A 22,988-nucleotide genomic window follows, 5' to 3' on the forward strand; every position below is an offset into this window, starting at 1 on the left:
AAACTCTGCCAAATTCTCAACTCCTAAAGTACCATTGGCACTAGCCAGGATTCCTCTGAAAAAAAAACTACTTCTTATGTTCGGACACTTGAATCATCTTGGATACTCTCATATAATGTATCCCACATGCAAGTGAGTCACTCTTACACATGCATGGAGTTTACAGCAAGGGTTTAGCTCATGTTGGATGCAGACAGTGGCAGGTATCCTTTTTTTCACTATCCTCAAGAGGTCCAGAATCCATCTTCTTAGTTTTTCTGTGGCTCTTTTGCTAACTTTATGCATACACATTTTAACTGTGCATATTTCTAAATGCTCAGCCACAATCACTGTTTCACTGAGTGTCACATGATACACTAAAGGAGTTAAATTCACAAAGAAACTGAGTTGGAATCTTGGCCACCTGAATGACGTGATGACAACGCTATCATATTGTATTTGATAAAGAGTGTTCAGTTTTGATCAGATGAGCTTCTCCCATTTCAAATGCCTCTGGTAATTGTTTACAGAGCATTGGTTTGACTCTGTCTGGAAATGAGCCTCAGCCCTTAACTAAAACCAAAACCAAAACAAAATGTCAGCTTAGCTGGGTGTAGTTCCCTTGCAATGCTTCTGGTGAATAAAACCTTCAAAATTAAATGTGTATATCTTCATCTAGATATATATACAATGTTTGATTTCATCCTCTCTCGCCTATTATATTCTGTTCTATTATTATTGACTTTAATCAGCCTCTAGTTAAAATGTGCTGCATTATTGGGGGTGAAGGTGCAGTGTGCATTAGTACTAATAGACAGAAATCTAGCTACTAAGTTCCCATGTAAGTTGTACTTTAAATCCTTGTCTTAAAGGAACTCATTCCCTAAGCTTCATTTATTTTCATAGTTCCATATACTAGCCTCCAAGCCATCAGTCGACACTATGCCAATTAAAAAGAATAATGATTAAATCTGTTTTTCTTTTGGTTTGATTGCTTTTCTGGAATATTTGGAGTATTTCATGAGAGGCACTCCACTAAAATATTACTATGCTTGTTTGTTTGTTTTTAATGATATACCCCCAAAATTACGGGGGCAAATTGTGAATACCTTTTAACAATCATTTTGTTTTTCCACATCCATGAGCCTTTTGTTTCTATCTTGTGTTCAACTTATTATTATATTTGGAACCTAGCATGCCAATATTTACTGGCTTCACTTAACAGCTATTGTCAGTAAACTGTCTTTTAGAACTTCAAGCACCCTTGGTACATCAAAGCCTTGTGTTAGGGATGGGTGACTTGCTCCAGGATAGTGACACTTAAGCCTGGGGGGCAGGGCTCATCACAATAAGGAAATGTGCAGCAGAATAATGGGTGAGGACAATGGGTGAGGATAATGGGTGAGGGGAATTGTTTTTCCAAAATATCCGTGCTGTTACCTTAGTTCTGAATTCCTGACACATACTCAAGGAGGAAAAAGTTGAGAACTGCCATTCTAAACAAAGCAAAAGATGAAATTTTGGCCATATTCATTAGAATAGAGTCTCACCATGAAAAAATATTCATGAAGAGGATAGGGATTATTCAGATAGGACAAACCCAGATAGTACCTCTTCTGAAATTCATTTACAATGACTTAGGATAAAAGGATGCTCACAGTAACAGTAAATCAATATTTCCTAGGTGCAAATATATGAAGAAGACTTCAAAAAGGAACGATCAGACCGTGAAAGACTTAATCAAGAGAAAGAGACTCTACAGCAAATTATTCAAACTTCTCAATCCGAGTTGAATAGGCTGAATTCTCAGGTATCAGTCAAAACAAAAATAATCTTTACCAGCTCATGTGTATTGTTTTTAATTTTTTTCATTAAAAATTTTCAAGACTTTGGGCTTCTGTTAATTGACATTGATTTTCTCTGAGAGGTAAGCACCTGGGATGAAATCACTCTTAAACAATCTCACAAAGAGATGAAAATGACTGGAGGTTTCTTTTAACTTAAGTATATTAAGGAGTAACCTAAGAATTTGGATTCCAAAGTCGTGTATAAAATCCAGTTCTTCTGATCTTTTTCTCATAATATTTATCTTGGTGGAATGGGAGTTGAACTACCTAGTACTCAAAATTCAAATCCAAAATGCGCCAGCACATTGAAGTCGTTTCTAAACTCTTGTCATTTTCTTTGAAGGTCTATGGTGGAATGTTCCTGTCTTCCAAAAACATACATATCTCTGAATGTCATTTATATATATAAAATACTGAGAATTTTGTTCCCTGGGTTCCCCAGCTAAATGTGACTGGCACACTCTCAAGGAAGCCACATAGCATTTGCCAGTTTATTGAAATAAAATATATTAAATATAAGCACATTACAATTAAATGCAATAGGATATATTAAGAGTAGACTCAGCAAGTTGCCACGATGGGTAAATATTGATGTTAATGAGGAAGACGTAGCTAACACAATTTTGGCTTAAGAAAAGAAAATGAACCACAGAATTTTTGATTTGCAAAATCATCCAATACTTCTAAGTAAATAGGAAATTGTTGCGGGACATGGTGTGACAGCTCTGGAGCTGCAAGATTCTTAGTGTCCAAAGAAATTTTTAACTATTTGTCATCCCCTTCTTCCTGATAGAAAGTATACTGTGAATTAAATTTAATTTCTTTTCCGATGGTTTTCAAGGATTCACTTGAAATTCCTAATTTTACATGCAAAAATCATTTGGCAGAACTATTTTCCAAGAAATGGAAAGGAATAAAATTGTGGTAAAAATATAATAAAATGAAAATAGTGAAAATAGTTCAGTTCTGATTACTCTCGGTGAGGAAATCACTCTGAATTTGTATCCTTTATATGCAGAGCTCCCTTAATTTGTTCTAAGTTGTCACTGCACAAGTTATCTTACCTCCAGCCATATTTTAACTTGATTCATTCTACTGTATTAAGTTCAGACTGATGATAAGTTTATGTCTGAAATTGGCAATGTCCTTGTCATTGTAGAAGGTCTAGTGCATCCAGGAACACATAACCATCTAATTATACTATAGACTATAATCCACAAGTAATTTTCATTTCTGTGTCATCTGCAAACTAACTTTCTGTTGATATTAACAAAATAATGCATTGTCTACATACAGTATGGGATAACTGTGTTAATGAACTAAGGGATAATCTTAATGATATCTTAAAACTACCAACATTTTTCTTTAAATAATGATAGTCCAAACATTTATTTTTCAAAAGTCTCACTCACTCTGGTAAAAGGATGGTAGAGTTCACAAAGGGAACTGGTAGATGGCTTAACAATCTATGTTAAATGTATTAACAGCAGATTAAATGCCATGATATAATAGAATCGGCATGATGTTATTTGAATAGCATATTATCTGTGGTCCAAATGGGCCATTTGACCAAAAAGGAATTTTTAGGTCAAATCATTCTGGCCCTAGTTGCTTACATACCAGAGGTTATTCATTCTATCACTAAGGATATTTTAAGTCAATGACTGATAAAATAAAAGTGTGGTGAAGGGCAAGATACTTAGAGATACTTAGGAGTAGGAGAAATTTAGGGGTAAAAGCTTTGTGTTTGTGCCCGCTTTGACAATCAGGAATGACATTGAGCAGGTTCTCCAATTTTTCTGTGCTTCCTTTTTCTTCCTTCATCTGTAAAATGACAAAGTTGAACCAGATGACCTCTAAAATATTTCTTATAACTCTAAAAGCTCTGTCTCTAAAAGTGAGTTACTAATTCTCATTATACTCACCTGTAAAATATGGATGATGGTTCCTACCTCATAGACATCGCAACGTTGTTTTCAGGGTTAAATGAAAACAATCTATACAAAAACATCTAGCTTCGGTCATGGATCACAGGTATTTCACAAATGATTTTTGTCTATTGGAAGGGGACATTTTTAAGTAGAGTTTAGTTGTACAATTAACATGCCACCTTTAGTTCCTTGTAATTTAATTTTGATGCTCACTTTCTTTCTGCAAGGCACTTTGTTATATACTATGAGGAAATTAAAAAATGATCCTTGCTACTATTAAAGACTCACAGTACAATGAGGGGGACATATATAGTCTATCCTTATCATTTGTGGACTCCATGTTTGTGAATTTGCCTACTCACGAAGGTGTATTTGTCACAACAAAATCAATACTAGTGCCACCTAAAGTCATTTGTGAACATGCAGTGAAAAACTTGAGTTATCTTATATGCTTGTTCCAGTTGAGGTCCAATAAGTCCTTGCCTCCTCGATTTGGCTCTCAGACTATAAAAAATGTCCTTTTTATGGTTTATTTTGTGTCACATTTTCTCATTCTTGTTCTTTTTGTTGCTTCTTTCATTGCTTAACATGGCCCTCGAACGTAGTGCTGAAGTACTACCTAGTGTTCCTTGGCACAGGAAGGCTGTGCTATGCCTTACAGAGAAAAGACACATGCTAGATAAGCTTTGGTTAGGGATTAACATAGTGCTGTAGGCCAAGAGTTCAATGTTAATGCATCAACGGTATATGTGAGATGTCTTTAACAGAATCATGCATAAAACAAAATTATATATTGATTGGTTAACAAAAATGGTATGACCAGAGGCTCATAGGAACCTAACCCTGCATTTCTCTAGGAACACTGGTTCAGTTAGCCACTTTCGTGTTAATGGTGACTTTATTAGAACATAACTACCGCAGATAATGAAAGTCGACTGTGCACAATACCCATTGGACTATAAAAAGTCACACGGAAAATGTATAATGTTAAATGGGAGGACAAAGGAAGTAGAGAATAATTCTGATAGGTGAGACTTGGAATGGTATCATTCAGTGGGGATACATGCCTCACAGGGTTGTGGACCATGCTGTGGAGGGATGACGATAGCATGACTAATGAGTCCAAGAAAAAACAGCTTTCTGTCATTGTGTCAGAGGTTGAAGGAATCCAGAGTGGGTGACTCTGACTGAAGAGGTTGGGTCTTAAACAGTGAGAAGCCAGAAAGTACAGTAGTGTGACTCTGAACAAGTTACTCAACATCTCATGTCTCAGCGTCCTCATCTGCAAAGTAGTGATAATACTATTTAAGTATCACACAGAGGCACTGGGAGGATATGGTGAGTTACTATATGGAAAGCACTTAGATCAGTGCCTGGCATGGATTAAGTACGTGTACAACTTCTAACATTTATGATGGAAGCTTTTGAGTGTACAGCTGACCAGTTCCAGTACATTCAATTGGCAGTGGAAGCTGTTTCTGTATCTGTGTCTATTCCTATGTCTCTAGATATTTATATCTATATCCCAGTATATCAGCCTAAAACTTAGACTTACAATACTTTCAACAAATAGGGAGAAGAGTTTAAAACTGTATTCAACTTTCCAAAACTTCATTTGGGAATTTCAAGATAGAACCAGTACCCTTCTAGAAAATCCAAAACTTGACTGTTTTCACTGTTGGCATTGCTGCTATCAGTGCTTCACCCCTTGGGCGTCTGAGCAGGTCATTGACGGCTGGGTCAGGCAAGAGTAACTTTAGGGGGCACCTTGGTGGCTCCGTCTGTTAAGTGTCTGACTCTTGATTTCATCTCAGGTCATGATCTCACGGTGCATGGGATCAATCCCCGCATCGGGTTTCATGCTGAGTGTGGAGCATGCTTGGAATTTTCTCTACCCGCCCCCCGCCTCTCTCTCTCTCTCTGCCTCTCTCTTGCATGCGCTCTTTCTCTCTCTCTTTCAAAGTAAATAAGTAAACGTTAAAAAAGATGGTAAAGAGTAACTTTAGAACAAACCATGTGAACTCTTTCACAAACAGATGTCTTTGTTTTGTCCATAGATAAAAGCTTGTCAGATGGAGAAAGAAAAACTCGAAAAGCAGTTAAAACAGGTATGTTGCTCCTGACCTGAATTCAACAATCTTCTTGTCATAGTTGAAATGGCAACCTTATGTTCCACCCCCACATGTATTTCCAAGCACAGCAGTTCTTCGTGGTTCCAATTAAAGACATATTCAAGCTCTGCTAAAGATGGCCCAGAACACCCATACTTTTCCTTATCAACTAAAATGTCAGTGGACACATAATGCTTAGGCACATCCAAAGTTTCTCAACCCTAATGTGCATGAAAAACACATGCTTTTCGGAACATGTTAGCAGTAGCACAAGCCTTAGTGTGTGTTCACACTAAGGAGATCTCGTCACAGACCCACGAACACCTGGGAAATATATTTCCTTGGTATTTTTTGCAAATGCTTATACAATTTACATTTCAAAAATTAAATCAATTATTTGTGCCTTTTTTTGAGAAAATACAGTATCTTCTTGGGCACTGAAGAATTCTGTCCCGTTGGTTCTCTAGTAGCCTTCAGGAATGAATATTTCTTCTCTTAATTCTTGATTTCCTCTCTGGACTTTAGTTATGCTGTAGGAATCTCTGGCTACAATTTAAGAACACTTGTTTTATGGCTTACTGGCTGATTCTTCTTAAGCAAGGATCCTCTCTGAAGATAACTCAAAAACATCATGTTAACTCTATTCTTTTCAAGTGTTTCCAACTTCTTCAAAATGAAAAGCTAATTAGAGTTTCACCCTAAGTGAAATTTGACCCACGAGCCTTATCTATATCAGTCCAGAGTCTACACTGATACATCTACTATGTCGAGTTAGGATTATGCAAGAGTAGATTATGCAAGAGTTAAATCTAAACCTTAAGATTTAAGCCAAACCTGTGGTTGTATGAAGCAAGTATCAGTGAAGTGTCAATGTGGCTCCCCAGTTCTACCCACTTCCAGTGAACGGACAATATTATCCTCCTCAGATGTATTTCCCAATCTGTAACTGTGGCTTCAATTTCCATCTGCGGGATCCATGCACACTGGCAGACCCTGGGACTGCACAAGATCTACATAAGCACCCAGTAAGTAACAGCTTGCATTTCAACATACAAGTGCTTATATTATCTAATAAGTGCTGGTATTTTTTTTTTTTTTTGGTAAAAATTATGTCTGTTTCAGGGGCACCTGGGTGGCTCAGTTGGTTGAGCGTCCGACTTCAGCTCAGGTCATGATCTCACGGTTTGTGAGTTCGAGCCCCACATCAGGCTCTGTGCTGACAGCTCAGAGCCTGGAGCCTGTTTTGGATTCTGTGTCTCCCTCTCTCTCTCTCTCTGCCCTCCCCTGCTCATGCCCTGTCTCTCTCAAAAATAAATAAACATTAAAAAAAAAAAAGAAATCATGTCTGTCTCTGTAATCTGAGCATGTAATATTCTCCACAGAAAGAGCCTCTTTTAATCCCAGCCTCTATGTTACAGTTACAGTGGTCAATTACACTATAATCATCTTTTGGGGACACTGGACCCACAGACCACACATAGATATGAATGAATTAACTGAAATGTATCAAGTTAAGCTGTAATTCTTTGAAAGAACATATAACATACAGGTCCTTTTAAATGAAATGCCTGACTCTTCCAAGAGGACATTTTTGTCTATAAAGAAAAAGCAAAGTGAATATAGTAAGTCTGAGAGATGCCTTTTTCAGTTATAAACTTACGTTGAACTACTGTGGACATTGCTACATTTGTGCCACAGAGTTTTTGACATTTTCCAATTAAAAGGATATTCCTAAAGCATCCAAGAAAAAGTGACCCACTTAAGTTGCTCTCTGTGACTGTGTCTACCCAGGCAAAATGAAACGAATAGTGGAGCAATTATTTGTGAGTGGAATTGATTTGGACAGTCAACCTGAATAAGTCAGAACCAAAGCACCCTTCTTTCCTTTCTCCATAGCGGTATTCCACCCACCCTCCCCCATGGTCTGGATGCGTCTCTAATTTGTGTTTTGGCTACATAGAATCTTTATACCAGAAAAAACATACATTTTTTTGCATTTTGGAAATGTTCAGACAACTCCCCTCCTCCTTAGTTTTTATTAGCTGTGTTTTTAATTATGCAAAGAATCTTGAGAATCCCTTTACCTGGGATTTTCCTAGCAGAACATGTATGGAGAGCATGATTCTTTTGATTGCCATAGTTTTGTATTTGAGTGTAACTCAAAGCCCTTTTCCCAAGGGAGGAGGTAATGACTCTTCGGGTGGCAGAAGGATGTCAGAATTTAATGAGCATCCTTTAGTTGACCCCGGTGTGACACAGCACACTGCTGAGAATTTGCTTCATTTTGTGTTGTTGCCCCATGTCACTTCTGTGACCCACCCCCATTTCCTTTTTTCTTTACCTGCTTGCTTACTTTTCAATCTTCACCAGAAACATTCCTTGGAATTCCCAAACATAGGTACAATTCCCTAAATTTGCTTTCAGAATGTAGAAGTAAATTAATATTGGGGGAAACAGAAAGCGACAGAAATGTACTTTGGAGTTATCTCCTACAGGTTGGGAAATTGTAGAATTATTCTTGTGAAAGGTTAACTTATAGAGCCAATGAGTCAGGCAAGCTCATCTAGAAGTAAAAATGACTATTGTCTTCAAATATTCATTTATGGAAAGAAGGCAGAAATTCACCTAGTCTAAAAGCTCATCAAACTTTCCTGATCAGTTATAAGAGGAGTGGTCCAGACCTTGTAAAATTATCACCAAATAAAGGTCTGTATTTGAAAAAAGATTCTGAGTCATGTATATAATGGCTTGTATTCAGTTAAACAGTATTCAGTTAAACACGATCTTGCTATAACAATGGAATTTAACTCCCAGGGTTCATTTTAAAAGAATATTTAGTGTTCTATGCTTATTTCTAAGCCTGAATTAAAACACAAGTGATAGTGTTTGTAAAATTACAGTATATTTGCCTTCTTTTGGCAACTCTCCTGGAATATAAAACTGAGGCTCACGTCACTTATCCTACGTGTTATTTGAGACATCTAAAAATAAACGAGGAGATAAAAAACAGAGGTGATCTCATTTCCTCTTTTAGCTTTTTCGTGGACCAAAAGGAGCCAAGAGTCTAGGTGTCTGAGTGGGGGTAAAGTGGGGTCAGACTGTACGAAATGCAGCATTTCTTAGTGTCTTGTCAGATAATTGAACTTTAAGGCTACTTTCAGTGGTCTGGCAGCCCTGTAAATGCTCCCTGTTGGCTCATTGTTAGAGAAAATTTCCCGGAGTTATTTTCTGGAGGTAATTGAATAATAGAACAAAAGGTCTGTATTCTCCGTGTCTTGGGGGAGGAAGGGGGCAGGGGTGAGCATTGGCAGCAGGAAGACAGACCATCCTCAGGGGCAGGTGAACCTGAGATTACTGTGTTCCAAGTGGTTCAACACAGAGACTCTCATCTTAGAACTGAATCTTGAAATGCAGGTCTATAGCTCATGATTTATTCAATGCAGTTTGTTTGACATGTTCCTTGATATTCAATATCTAGATGTTCTTAACTGGTGAAACCTAGAAGAAAATCCCACAGGGCAAATCCAAGTCTGCCCTTTTCTCTCACTGCCTCTCTAGTCTAAACCACCTGAGTGATTTAGAGAAGAGTTTCCGTGGAGGAACACTACAAAGAGAAAGATCTGCCCTGCTTCACCATCCTGAGCCTCTACAAGCCATGTCCGCAGTTAACGGCTTAGATTCTTCCTTGTACCAGAAAACGTTGAGCTTGTAATTGTTTTCTCGGTCTTTTTTTTGCCTCCTGTGTGAGGGATTTAAACATAGTATTTATTGATGATAAACTGCTTTGTTTTGTTTATGGGCTGTAGTAAGTTTTACAGAAGTGTTTATACTTCTGCAGATATCCAAAACACATCTGCTTCAAAAAAAAAAAAAACAACAAAAAACAAAAAAACAAAAAACACCATGACACAACCCCAAAGTACGAGAAATTCTGGCCAGCACAGTGCACAGTGTGGATTTAGAGGGGGGTTGGGAGATGGTAATAGTGATGACGGAGGTAAGAGAGATGAGCGTGATTGGCAACAGGTTTGGACAAAAATTACTTTTGTGTTGCCTGCATAATAAAAGCCACATAGTATAATTATATATTTAATGCGCCTCTATGTTTTGTTTGAAGTCCATATTGCTATAATGTTGTATTGTTCCACACAGCCAGACTATCAGTGGTATGCTCCTGACCAGTTTCCGCCAGATGTGCAGCACAAGGCAAATGGTAAGACCACAGCTGTATTGAGCATTCTTTCATGTTTACATTTTAATGGGGTCTTTTCGGGATGTTTACTCAACATACATTCATTCCTACTCAGGGAGGGCCTTCTCTAAAGTTGTGTTGCATACACAACTCTAATTTGATGCACCTGGGGTTAAATTGAACTCCTTCAGAAAAAGAAAATGTTCAAATGCAGAAATGCATGAATCTCAGTCCTGGCTTCTGTTCCCATTCCAGTCTCAGAGTCAGTATCCCATCTGGGGTTAGAAATGAAAACTTCAAGTAGAGCTATACTGTAACAACAACAACAAAGCTCTGTGATTCCACTACAAAGGGCAGATGCACATCCACTCTTCCAGGTTGAGTTTGCTAGACAGATGTTTTAAATGTCACTGGCAGACAGAGGAAACAAAGACTCAGAACTGTGTTCCCTAGTGACTAAATGTCAGACTCCAAGTTTAGGCCAAGGTAGCCCACAACACCCACCTCTAAGTACACTGGAAAAAACCTAAAAAGGCACCTAGAAAGTACTCACAACTAACTACTCTTTTATCTTACTTTTCTTTAGTTTACCATTCTCCTCTTCTTTCCAGAATCTGCCATACTTTCTACTACTTATTTCTATGGTCTCAGGAGGCCATCTAGGAATGGGCTGTATAAACTGTGCCATAACCATAATCTTACCTCTGTTTTCATCACATATCGTTAAAAGTCAGCCATGCCTGCTACATGCTTAAAAATCTCCTGTGACACACACTTGTGACTCTATGTTGTTAATTTCCAGAGATTTTAATCTATCCACAAAAGCTGAAGATGAGCCATATTCCAATTTCAGGTCATACTTGAAACTTGATCTCATTTAGTTCAGATCTGAGATCATAGAATTCTGGTTTTTAGTATAAGGAGCCCATTATGGAGTGGAAATAGAAAGCTAGGGATAACATGTAGTTTTCCAGGTTGTATACTTCACAGTCCAAAGAGTTCTTCATGGTAGTCTATGCAAATGTAGCCCCCTACAACAAAGAGTTGTGCTTTATACAACCTGGACATCTGTACCCAGCAGCACTAGGAATGGCAAATGCCATAGCTTACAGAAGGCTTACAGAAAAAAAAAAAAGGTAAAAAGTGAGAGCTGTATAATAAAATGTCTAGTTATTTATCAGAAAACTGTGGGTCTTTGTTTTTCTTTTCTTTTTACTATGAATATAGCCCTTGGCTTTAATGAAGTTCTTGGGTTCCAGCCATAACAGAGAGCTTTTATTAGAATGGCATACTATTAACCATAATGATTGTTGTATAATGTCTGTGTTTTTGAAATCCGTTGTTGTATAATAGCTGAACTGCCACCCAATTATAATTTTCCACTTCATATTATATTGGTCCAGAATGAATATTAAAGATCTCTTCTCTCTGAGGTGGAGTTTAATCACTAGAAAATACAATTATGCATAGAGAATTCAGTAACATCATAAAGCCATTTATATATCACTACTAGATTCTTCTCGGACTAATATAATAGAACCTAATAATTATGTAAAATAGAAATGAATTGTCATGACCTTCAGAAACTAAATAAAATTATGCAAAAATAGAATATTATAGTCAGTGTGCAAGACCCACAGATTTTTGTCTACTTGGGAAGAAACATAATGAAATTTGTGGTGTGTAATATGTTGTGTGACAGTCTATAGATTTAAAACTATAATAAGAAAAAATAACCTCTGTTATGTAGCAACCTGAGTATTTTTAAAATGTTGTTTAAATCTTCACAATATGACATAAAATAGGTTTTGTTATTATGCCATTTTACAGATTAGGAAACTGAGGCTTAGAGAATTTAAGTAGCATGCCTAAATCACGCAGTTGGTAAAAATTAGCCCTGAGATGAGATTCCAAATGTATAGAACTTTAAAACCTATCTTTGAATCACATCCTATCGTTCTCTTGAAAACCCCCCTCTCACTATATTAAAATTTTCTAAAATGATTGATATAAAGTGAGAATGGGGGCTTTAACTTGGATAATTATATGACCAGAATCTAACCATGAATAGTCTTTTCTTCCTATGAACTTGTAACATACGTTATTTGTGCTACTCATTTGATATTTTGCATATCATAGATAAAAGACACAGTACAATGCAAGGTTAAATACATAATAAATGCTATCAACGAGTTCATGCTTGGGCAGCCCTGGTAGAAACTGATGGGATGCGTTGCCATTTGAAACCTTTCTTTCTCCATACCAACACAGCTCTGCAGCTAACTGTGGCTTCTCTGTAGCAGAGAAGAGGGCTGATCATGGGCCAGGCCATAGAAAGAAATTCCCTGCTCAGAAATCTACCTGTTTTTGATTTCTGTTGCTCCTCTTCTAGCTTCCAAAGCTGATGCTATTTTAAAGTTCAAGCCAGGTCATAAAAATTGGCAAAAGCTCTGGAATCACTCTTGTCAAAAAACAAAAACAAGAACAAAAACATCTCATGTGCCATTATTTAATTTCAGTGGCGATTCTTCTTATTTTTTCTTTCATTTAATTGGAAAGCTCCTTTTGATTTGTAAGTCCAACCCAATTTCTCAGAATTCCTTTTTTTTAAATATTATTTATTTATTTTGAGAGAGAGAGAGAGCACAAGGAGGGTAGGGGCAGAGAGAGAGAGAGAGAGAGAGAGAGAGAGAGAGAATCCCAAGCAGGATCTGCACTGTCATTGCAGAGCCTGATGCAAGGACTCAGACTCACAAACCATGAGATCATGACCTGAGCCAAAACCAAGAGTTGTATGCTTAACCAATTAAGACACCAAGGTGCCCCTAGGATTCCTTTTTTCAAATGTTTATATATTTATTTTGAGAGAGAGAGAGAGAGAGAGAAAGGGAGAGCATGTGCACACAAGTTGGGGAGGGGCAGCAGAAAGAGAGGGAGAAAGAGAATCCCAAGTTTTTGGCGCAGAGCCCAATGAGGGGCTTGATCCCATGAACCATGAGATTGTGGCCTGAGCCGAAATCAAGAGTCAGACACTCAACCAGCTCAGCCACCCAGGTGCTCCCAGTTGCTCAAAATCCTTAAAAGTAGCTTTGTGGTATTATTAAATATGAGTTTAGAAATCTTTTTATTATACAGATTTTTTAAATAATAGTACTCAATATCTTACTATATGGCTAATATGTTTATCTTTCACTATTCAGGAATATACTGCTAGCCAATATACCCTATTCTTTGGGCTATAAATACCAACAATCAAACAATGGAAGGAGAAATGAGTGGAAAATCAGGTTCTGTTTCTGATAAATTATAAACAGAAAGTATTTTTTTAATGTTTATTTTTGAGAGGGAGAGAGACAGAGCATGAGCAGGGTAGGGGCAGAGAGAGAGGGAGACACAGAATCAGAAGCAGGCTGCAGGCTCCAGGCTCCGAGCTGTCAGCACAGAGCCAGATGTGGGCCTCGAACTCACAAACTGTGAGATCATGACCTGAGCCGAAGTCGGACACTCAACCCGACTGAGCCACCCAGGCACCCCAGAAAGTATTTTTAAAACTCATATAAATTCTATTCATATAATAACTATGTAAGTAATTTACTTGTATTTAAACGAAAATGATCCTTTCAGAAATATGGTATTTAAATTAATACTAATTTGTATGTGTGCTTTGTACATTGCCCTAGTTCTCAGTTTTTTATTAATTTCCTGTGACTCCTGACAAATTTACTTTTTTACCGCAATATATATAGCACATTATATTTTGATCCTTATAATTATTCCTCTTAAGATCATCTAACCTGAAATAGCGGCTCTGATGTCTATGCATGAAGTGTTTGTAGAGCAGTAGCCTTGTGATTTTTCAAAGGTACAGTGGGTAATGAGTAATTAAATTGCTCTGACACCACTAGATCCTCCTTTAACATTCCCAGGGCCTGAGGCAAGAATACATGGAGAGCTGCATACTTCATGTTAAATATTTAAGTGTCATGAATCAAGCGTAGAAGCTATTATAGTCTATCCTCCTACTGATAAATATACCTGGAATGGCAGAATGAAATTTAAAATGCTCATATTCCAACCAGTTCTGTTCCAGGAAACAGTGGCACAGGAACACCTGAGCCATGGCCAATCCCCTTCTCTTCCCACCTTTCCAGTGGGAGGGGTCTTGAGTGTGAATTTGAGTACAGCCCGTTTGCACATCCCAGCTTCATCCATATACCCCTCATTATGCTACAATAGCACCCCTTCACTTCAGGCTTGGGAAAGAGGACCACATGAGGCCTAGAAGCAGAAATAGGGTCGGTTGGGCAGGAAATTTGGGGATCTGCATGTGGGTACCAACAGCTTGTTCTAGAAGAAAGCAGACTCAGGTGAAGGAGAGAGATGGCTAGAGGAGGACCACAGCAGGGCCCTCTATAAGTGTAGACTAATGAAGGACTCCCTGGCCAAGGATTAGTCTATTGAACAGTCTTTGAGTAAACTAATTTCCATCTTTGCTCTCAGTTACTGTCTCTGGTTATTTTAGAATGCTTTGGGGACGCATTGAAAATTAAGTCTTCTGGGGTGCCTGGGTGGCTCAGTCAGTTGAACATCTGACTCTTGATTTCAGGTCATGATTCCAGGGTCATGGGATTGAGCCCTGCATCAGGCTCTGTGCTGAGTGTGGAGCCTGCTTAAGATTCTCTCTCCCTCCTTCTGCCCCTCTCTCCAACTTGCACATGCACACTCTCTCTCTCTCTAAAAAAAAAAAAAAAAAATGCAAAAAGAAAATTCTTTTTTCAAAAACTAAAGATTTAAATAAAGGTTTTCAAGACATTTAAGACTTGCTTGGCTTTCTCTCTTCATAGCACTAGATTTTCATATAGCATTTTAATATATTGAAGTACACAGATGTTAAGGGGTTACACTTTCTGTTTAGAAACATGATTTTACGGGGGTGCCTGGGTGGCTCAGTCGGTTAAGCGTCCGACTTCAACTCAGGTCATGATCTCGCAGTTTGTGAGTTCAAGCCCCTCATCAGGCTCTGTGCCGACAGCTTGGAGCCTGGAGCCTGCTTCATATTCCGTGCCTCCTTCTCTCTCTGCCCCTCCCCTGCTCATGCTCTGTCTCTCTCTGTCTCTCAAAAATAAATAAATGTTAAAAATTTTTTTTTTTAAAAATGTGATTTTTACAGAGAACATTTTAATTTCATTTCATTTGTTATCAGAATGGGATGCAAAATGACTTCCATGTTTCTAGAACAATTATGACATAGTTGAGTTAGTATAACTTTGAAAACATGTTTTGTTTCTTCCTTGTGAAATGTCAAAAAGGCTATGTTTTCTAACTATTTTGCCTGCCAGTCACTTCTGTACCTTCCAAATTTTTCATATGGTACAGAGTTGAACTTTGTCTAATGAGCTAGAGCTCAATTCTTACATATTTGGAAAGACATGAAATGTAGGCATGTGAGATTGTGTTGTGAGAAAACATAATTATTTCTTTACAATACAGAAGATCAAAGTCCAACTATTATAATTGGCCTTTACTAACGTCTAATAATAACTTATTAACTGAACACTTACTGAATTCGTTTCCTAGGGCTACCATAACCAAGGAGCAAAAACTAGGTGGCTTAAAAATGGCAGAAATTTATACTCTCACACTCTGGAGGCTAGAAGTCTGAAATCCCAGTGTTGGGGTCATGCCCCCTCCAGATCCTCTAGGGCAGGCTCTTTTCTTGCCTTTTCCTGCTTCTAGTAGCCCCAGAATGTACTTGGCTCGTGGTAGCAGAACACCAATCTCTGCCTTGCTCTTCACATGGCTGTCTTCCCTCTTATCTGTCTGTGTCCAAATTTTCATCTTCTTGTAAGGACTCCAGTCCTGTTGGATTAGGCTAATCCAGTATAATCTCATATTAACCTGATTCTGTATGAAAAATCCAGTTTCCAAAAAAGGTCACATTCACAGGTACCAGGGGTTAAGACTTACACATATCTTTTGGGGGGACACAATTCAACCCATATCACTAATTCTGTGTCTGGCACAGGATTGCTCAAAACCTTATAGCAACCCTATGAAATGAGTACCACTGTTGCTCCTGTTTTATAATTGTGGAAACTGAGGACCAGAGACGTAATGTCACTTGTCCAAATCCACATAGCTGGTTATTGCCTACAACATAGACAAGCCCGAGCAGTCTAGCTCCAAAGCCCACATTGTAACCACTGAGCAACATGGACAACCCCTGGCTATACATTAAAATATAGTAGTGTTGTCGTTTTCATATATTTTATTTAAATAAATTCATTTTTTAAATATTTATTTATTTATTGAGAAATAGAGCAGACATGCATGCACAGGCAAGCAGAGTAGAGTCAGAGAAAGAGGGAGAGAGAGAGAATCCCAAGCAGGCTTAGTGCTATCATCAGGGAGCCCAGCACAGCACTTGAACTCATGAACCTGAGATCAAGACCTAAGCTTAACCGACTGAGCTACCGAGGCACCCCTATTTAAATAAATTCTAAGGCCCTGTGCTGAAAGCCAGAATCTTTCTCATTTTGTGTCTTTTTATAACTGTCTTTGTATCTAACCATTACTGGTAATTTTACATTGGTAAGACGGCTGGATTAGTTGGACTTTTTTTAGTACCTGGTGATATGAGGAGATACAGAAACCAGTGTAAACAGTAAAAGCTACTTAAGAGATGTAAGAAACAGAAGAAAGTTAGAGGCTACATTGGGTGGTTTTCACTACAGATGGGTAAAATATTAAGAATATTTTTCTTTTATAAAATACATTACTTACTTGGGGTACCTGGGTGGCTCAGTCAGTTAAGTGTCTGACTTCAGCTCAGATCGTGATCTCATGGCTGGTGAGTTCGAGCCCCACATCAGGCTCTGTGCTGACAGCTCAGAGCCTGGAGCCTGCTTCAGATTCTGTGTCTCCCTCTCTCTCTGCCCCTCCCCCCACCCATGCTCGCTCTCTCTCTCTCTCTCTCTCTCTCAAAAACGAATAAATGTGAAAAAAAATTTTAAATATATTACTTTCATAATTATCTTACCAGGAGTTAATAAAGAGTATTAATCAATTAGAGACAGATAGTTTTATGCCTATTTCATTTCTGGAGTTTCAGAGAAGAATTGCAGGAGAAATTATAAGGTGTCCTCACCTTATAATGCTACAAAGTTCAGCTTATTGGTAAACTAAGTGATTTTGCTAAGGGAATATTAAATAAAGTGTAAATGTATATTTATATGTACAGGAACATATGAAAATGCAGGTGGTAAATATATTCCTATGCAGACACTGATTTATAAGCAAAGACTAAACATTCTAGTTAACATTATATATAGATATAGGTAGGTAGATAGAACCTAGATGAGAAAAATGCACACAATAAGGCTAGACTAGTCACAATTCCACTAGGTATTGCAATAAAGCTCCTAAATGGAAGATAAAATTCTGTAGGGAAGCGAGGTTTATATTTCATATTGCGTCTCAACTGGGAAGAATGTTTACTTCCCTAGGTTTCCTTACTGTTGATGCGTAAGCACCCACATTCTAAGAGGTGAGTGGGCATGATCCTCCTCTTTCTTGATTGATATCTTTGCCTTCTCTGTCCCCTTCTCTCCCCAGATTCCTTAGTTCCCCTCCAACCTGAGGGGACAGGGGAGTGTCGGGGAGAGGTCCCAGGCCTAAAATTCCATCTGCTCTCCTTCCTGGATCCCAGAGGGGGACAGGGGAAGAGGGTGGCATCCCTAACCCTCAGCAGTGAGGAAGAACAGGGCTCCTAGGGCCTGAGCTCTGACCACTACCCACCATCTCCCTTCCTCCCTGCTCCCAAGACTGGCCCACTTCTGCATGGGGCAGTGGGTTACAGCTCAGTTCGCACTGAGAATGTAAGAGCTACAAAATTTCTACTAAATTAAGTTTTGTGTCTTCAAAAGAGAGAGAAAGAGAGAAAGAGAAAGCAAAGTCCCCTCAATCCTTTTAACCTTTCTGCTGCACTGGTGCACCCTCTCCTCTCAGGGGACTTCAGATTCAGCTAATCCTTGATGTAGAGTTAGACATGGCCTCTGCCACCAAGATCTCTGGGTTCTATTCAGATCACTTCAGCATCATGCTATTTAACATGCACTCTTGTGAACATAAAAGCATGGAGTGTAACACATACCATTAATAGATAATAAGCCACACATTAGTGAGTAGAATTCTTTACCAACCAATAAGGCAAAGCAGACTGTGTCTAGCACTGTGAGAACCCATGATTCCCTTGTGGCATTTCTCTTGCCCTGCCATCAGAACTGTGGAGCCAAGTCTGATGACAGAAGTCTCTTCCACATTCACTATATGGGGACTCTGCCTTCTTTTCAAGGAACTGAAGACCTGTTTTTGCTTTTGTTCAGATTTCCATTCTGCCATGGATTATCTCGTGGGTCACAACCTCTCTCCATCTAAAACATGGAGATAATGACCTTTGCGTCTGTACCTATTTCACAAGAGTGCTGTAAAAACTACAGAAGAATTAATTTTTTTTAATGTTTTAAGATATCATTAATGTATTAAATCTAAACTTTAGATTGTTTTAGACCTGTGGACTATGCTTCTGGGTCCAAATTTATGTTCTTAACATATTGGATACCTTTTTAATGTAATGGCCGCCATGCTTAGAAGAATATTTTTTAAACCTGGAAAGGAAACTGTTAGTGAGTCCATTTAAACATTTGTTTATTTGAAATACCAAATGCAGGCCAGCAAAAATAAAACATTCAATATATTCAAAATTGTTATCATGAATAGGAAAACACCTTATTTCTTGAAATTTATATAATTGTATACATTTTATTTATTTTTTTATATTTTAAAAGTTACATATATTTTTTCTGTTGCCATGAGGAGATCTTTGATTTTGTCTTCCCTATAGTGCTTTCCTGTAGTCCTACTAAAATATACCGTGTTTTTCATATTGGTCTTCATGGGCCATTAACACATCTTAAGAACTGTGATCTTTTCTATTGCTTTGACAATAACATACCCTTTACCACACTTAAAGTAGTTTAGGTGACAGCTGTCATTCTGTGGGCTACGTACTGAACCCCATAGTATCATATATGACTTACTTTCACAAGCAAATGCCTGAGCCACCAAAATGCCAGCAAGGATACGAAGTAGTACCGACTATTCCTCTTCAGGCGTGAGTAGAACGAGGCCACAGCTGATTTCACAAAGTGGTAAGCATATGTCAGTGCTTAAAATAATAGCCCTCCATTTCCCGCCCCTTGATTTCTCAGTGTAAACTGATGGGAACTCATGAATAAAATCTCTCTCTTTTTTTTTTTTTTTTCCTGCCAGCCTCAATGTTTATGTTAGCCTTAAGCCAGAAGAAAAGAAATGAATTTTCAGTTTTTAATCTGAAACATTTTCCTGCTGTTTTTCATAGGCTTCTCCTCAGAAAAGAAAGTCAATCAGTAGAAGCACACACACGTGCAGAGCGTACGGGCGGAGGGAGAGCTTGGCCGAGGGCCCTCATTTCTCTTTTTTCCCGTGGCTTGCGTCTGCACAACTGCGTACCATCTACTCCATTATTTGTGCCCGGCAGTGTCTCCCTGTGGCATGGATAGAGGAAAAGACTTGTGATGGCTAAGATCCTGATCAAGTCTGAGAAGCCAGTGTGACACAACCAAACACAACTTCCAGTTTCCTCGGCATGAGATTGAGCAGACAGATTATGCGCCCTTCTTTGAAACTCTCTTCAGCATATCGCTGTCAGATTTTACAGAGGTGATTTCCCAATTTCAGCGACTCCACTTTTGGTGCAGTGGTGTTATATGTTGATTGAAATATGTATTCCCTGGGGGAAAAGCATCTGCAGGGGTAAATTTGTAACATTGCTCCCGTTAGTTGTATAGGGGCTTGGTTCTTTACCCTGTTTGATTAGATACTGTGTTCATCCTTGTTGGCCTCAGTGAACTTGTCAATAGGACTGAAGAGGTGTATATACTTCCTGAAGCTCAATGAATGGTTCAATCTGAATAACATATAAACTTGAAACTGTTCTTTAAACAGATCATTCCTTTAAGATGATGGGAAATTGTGAGCCTACTTCATTTCTAGGTGGACTAGATTATGAAAGAAAACCCTACTGTGATGATGACGGTATTGGCTGTGTTCATATACACGTCCAGTAGTAGTTCGGAGATACGTGGATTTGTAGTTAAATCTGTTTTTTCTTCCTGTGGATTTGAGTAATTATTGATGAAAAACATGTCTGACTTCTCAAACCTATTAAAATGGAAAATGAATGTATCCGAATTGTGTGGCAATTAAATTGTACAGTGGCATGACAGATGTCTAAAGACTAAGCAGATTTAAAAGTATTTCGTTCATCCATTTAATAAGGGTTTTGCTACGACCAACCGGAGATCCTCTTTGTGAGATGTATAACAGGAGCGTGAGATCCACAGATATCTGTGATCCTAGATGTACCTAAAGAAAACCGGGAGCATCTGCTGAACCTGAAGTCACATAAAACAATCCAAGATACTGCCGAAACTATCTAGCTCCGACTTCCCGAAGTTATACTACTTAATTCCAGCTCGGATGCTTTTCTTTTTCAGTTTCTGAATATACTTGAAACTTCGTGTAATGGAGAAGTGAAAGAGCTTTAGAAAGTTAACTACTTTCAGCCTGAGTCCAGCTACTCAAACCACAATTCCTGAGAAAGAACTATCCTTCTCTTACGTTATTTCTCTGAAGCTTTGTTTTTGTTTTCGCTGCTCCTTATTAAAGAGACAAACCATTCTTGAGCAATACTTCAGCATAAGTGAATCAGGAAAACAATGGAGTTTACAAGTCAGTTTCATGGAAACACATTTTTTTTTTTTTAATTTCTGTTTCCTCGGATTAGTGGAAAAGTCATTGCAGTAACAACTTTGAGTGGTGGATTAAGTTTACCAACTGAGATGTGCCTGTCAGAATAAGAACGGAACACACATACAAGAAGTACCCTTTGATGGACTCATTCTAGGTCAATCCAACAGCAATAAAACAAGACTTAACCATCCCATTACTATTACTGAAGTCTTCCTATTATTAATTAGCAAATTGGCAAACATTGGCAAGATGGCACCAATGCTAATGTAATGGGAAAAACTCCAATTTAAGTGAGACCTAATTTAATTTGAATTCCCAGTGGGTGACTGCAAATGTGAGAAGGGGACCCCTTGCTCTGAATACACCTGCACTTCCAAGAAGACAGATGTCTACAGCCTTGGCCATGGCCCGAGAGCCAGCCAGTCCCTCCTGGGTCCTTCTCCCCAAATCGTTTGTTTGGGGACTTCTGTCTCAGCCCATAATAAAGGTCATTCTCAGCTGTGGCACTTGCTTCATTATCACAACACAATTTGTGGAAATTGTATGAGGAATAGCTGAGGGGAAGAAGTCCTACCATACAGTCTCTTTTATCTAGGAAATGTACAACTAGGGCACATTTTAAGTTTTTGATGATCGTGGAGAATTTGATCTTGAAGGTATCACATTCACTTTGTCCTGATTGTGATGTGAAGTCAAAAGAAAACCTTCCTTGGGGTCTGGTTAGGTCTGGGAGTTAGGCCAGCCTCTGTTGCTACTAGCATAGAGTTTTACCTCATTTTCTTTTCAACAAAAAGGACATTTCAGACTAACTTGCTAATATTATTAATTATGGACAGAGTTCCACATGATTTTCTTTAGTTTATTTACTGAGCTCCATCACCCAGCAAGAGAGGTATAATTACTGCCTTGTTACAGATAATTAATCTAGGGCACAGAGAGATTCAGTCATTTCTGCAAAGTCTCAAGGCAAGGAAATGGCAGAGCCAGGATTCAAAATTGTGGGCCAGGGCCACCCAGTTCTGTGCATGCTGTAATTCTGTTTTCTAGGTTACCCCAGCAAGTTCTCCTTGTTTTTATAGTTCTTTCGGGTTTTCACAAAATTGCATTACAAGAACGTACTTGTTAGGAGAAAGTATTTTAATAAGGAAAATACTGTATGTTGTATAGAATTTAGTAAGTTACCCCTGGAGTGAAGACAAATATCTCATTTTGGGGCGCCTAGGTGGCTCAGTTGGTTGAGCATCCAACTCTTGGTTTTGGCTCAGGTCATGATCTCACGGTTCGTGGGTTCAAACCCCTTTCGGGCTATGTGCTGACAGTGTGGAGCCTGCTTGGGATTCTGTCTCCCTCTGTCTCGGCCCCTCTCCTGCTTGCTCTCTCTCATTCTCTCTCTCAAAAATAAATAAATAAATAAATAAATAAATAAATAAATAAATAAATAAATAAGAGAAGTATCTCATTTAGGCAACTACATGGGAAAAGAAAAATATACACTTAATGTTAAAGTGACATGAGGGGCACCTGGGTGGCTCAGTAAGGTAAGTATCTGACTTCGGCTCAGGTCACGATCTCACAGTTCATGGGTTTGAGCCCCATGCTGGACTCTGTGCTGACAGCTCAGAGTCTGGAGCCTGCTTCAGATTCTGTGTCTCCCTCTTTCTCTGTGTACCCCTCCTCTGATCACACTCTGTCTCTCCCAGTCTCTCTCTGTCAAAAATAAATAAACATTAAAATAAAATAAAGTGCATTACATGGTACAAGTATGGGTCTGAATGGTTGCTTTCATGTATCAATACATTTTTTAATGTTTGTTTATTTTGAGAGCAGGGAAGGGCAGCAAAAGAGGGAGAAAGAGAATCCCAGGCAGGTTCCACATTGTCAGTGCAGAGCCCAACCCAGGGCTCAGTCTCACAAACTGTGAGATTATGACCTGAGCTGAAATCAAAAGTCAGACGCTTAACCAACTGAGCTATCCATGTGCCCCATAACATAGCTCAGTCACTAGTGAAATCAAATCTAAAAGACCTATGACCTCCCAACTCAATAATTCAATTTAACAGTATTTTTTAATTAGTTT

At 38.5% G+C, this 22,988-nt stretch overlaps 1 protein-coding gene across 3 annotated transcripts in view; it reads left to right on the plus strand.

Moving 5' to 3' along the window:
• The window catches only part of TNIP3 (TNFAIP3 interacting protein 3), a 54,753-nt gene extending 35,161 nt beyond the window's left edge, over positions 1-19,592 (plus strand). Inside the window, exons 8-12 of one of the 3 annotated variants that reach the window (XM_030313145.1) lie at positions 1,664-1,789; positions 5,815-5,865; positions 6,795-6,893; positions 10,021-10,081; positions 19,479-19,592. In XM_030313145.1, coding sequence (XP_030169005.1) covers positions 1,664-1,789; positions 5,815-5,865; positions 6,795-6,893; positions 10,021-10,081; positions 19,479-19,510 — 369 coding nt within the window. In that variant the 3' untranslated portion in view covers positions 19,511-19,592. The other 2 variants (XM_030313147.1, XM_030313146.1) reach the window with 2 other exon arrangements.
• Positions 19,593-22,988: the final 3,396 nt, after the last annotated feature.

This window comes from Lynx canadensis, chromosome B1, assembly GCF_007474595.2.
Source record: "Lynx canadensis isolate LIC74 chromosome B1, mLynCan4.pri.v2, whole genome shotgun sequence".
In the NCBI taxonomy this organism is placed as follows: Eukaryota; Metazoa; Chordata; class Mammalia; order Carnivora; family Felidae; genus Lynx; species Lynx canadensis.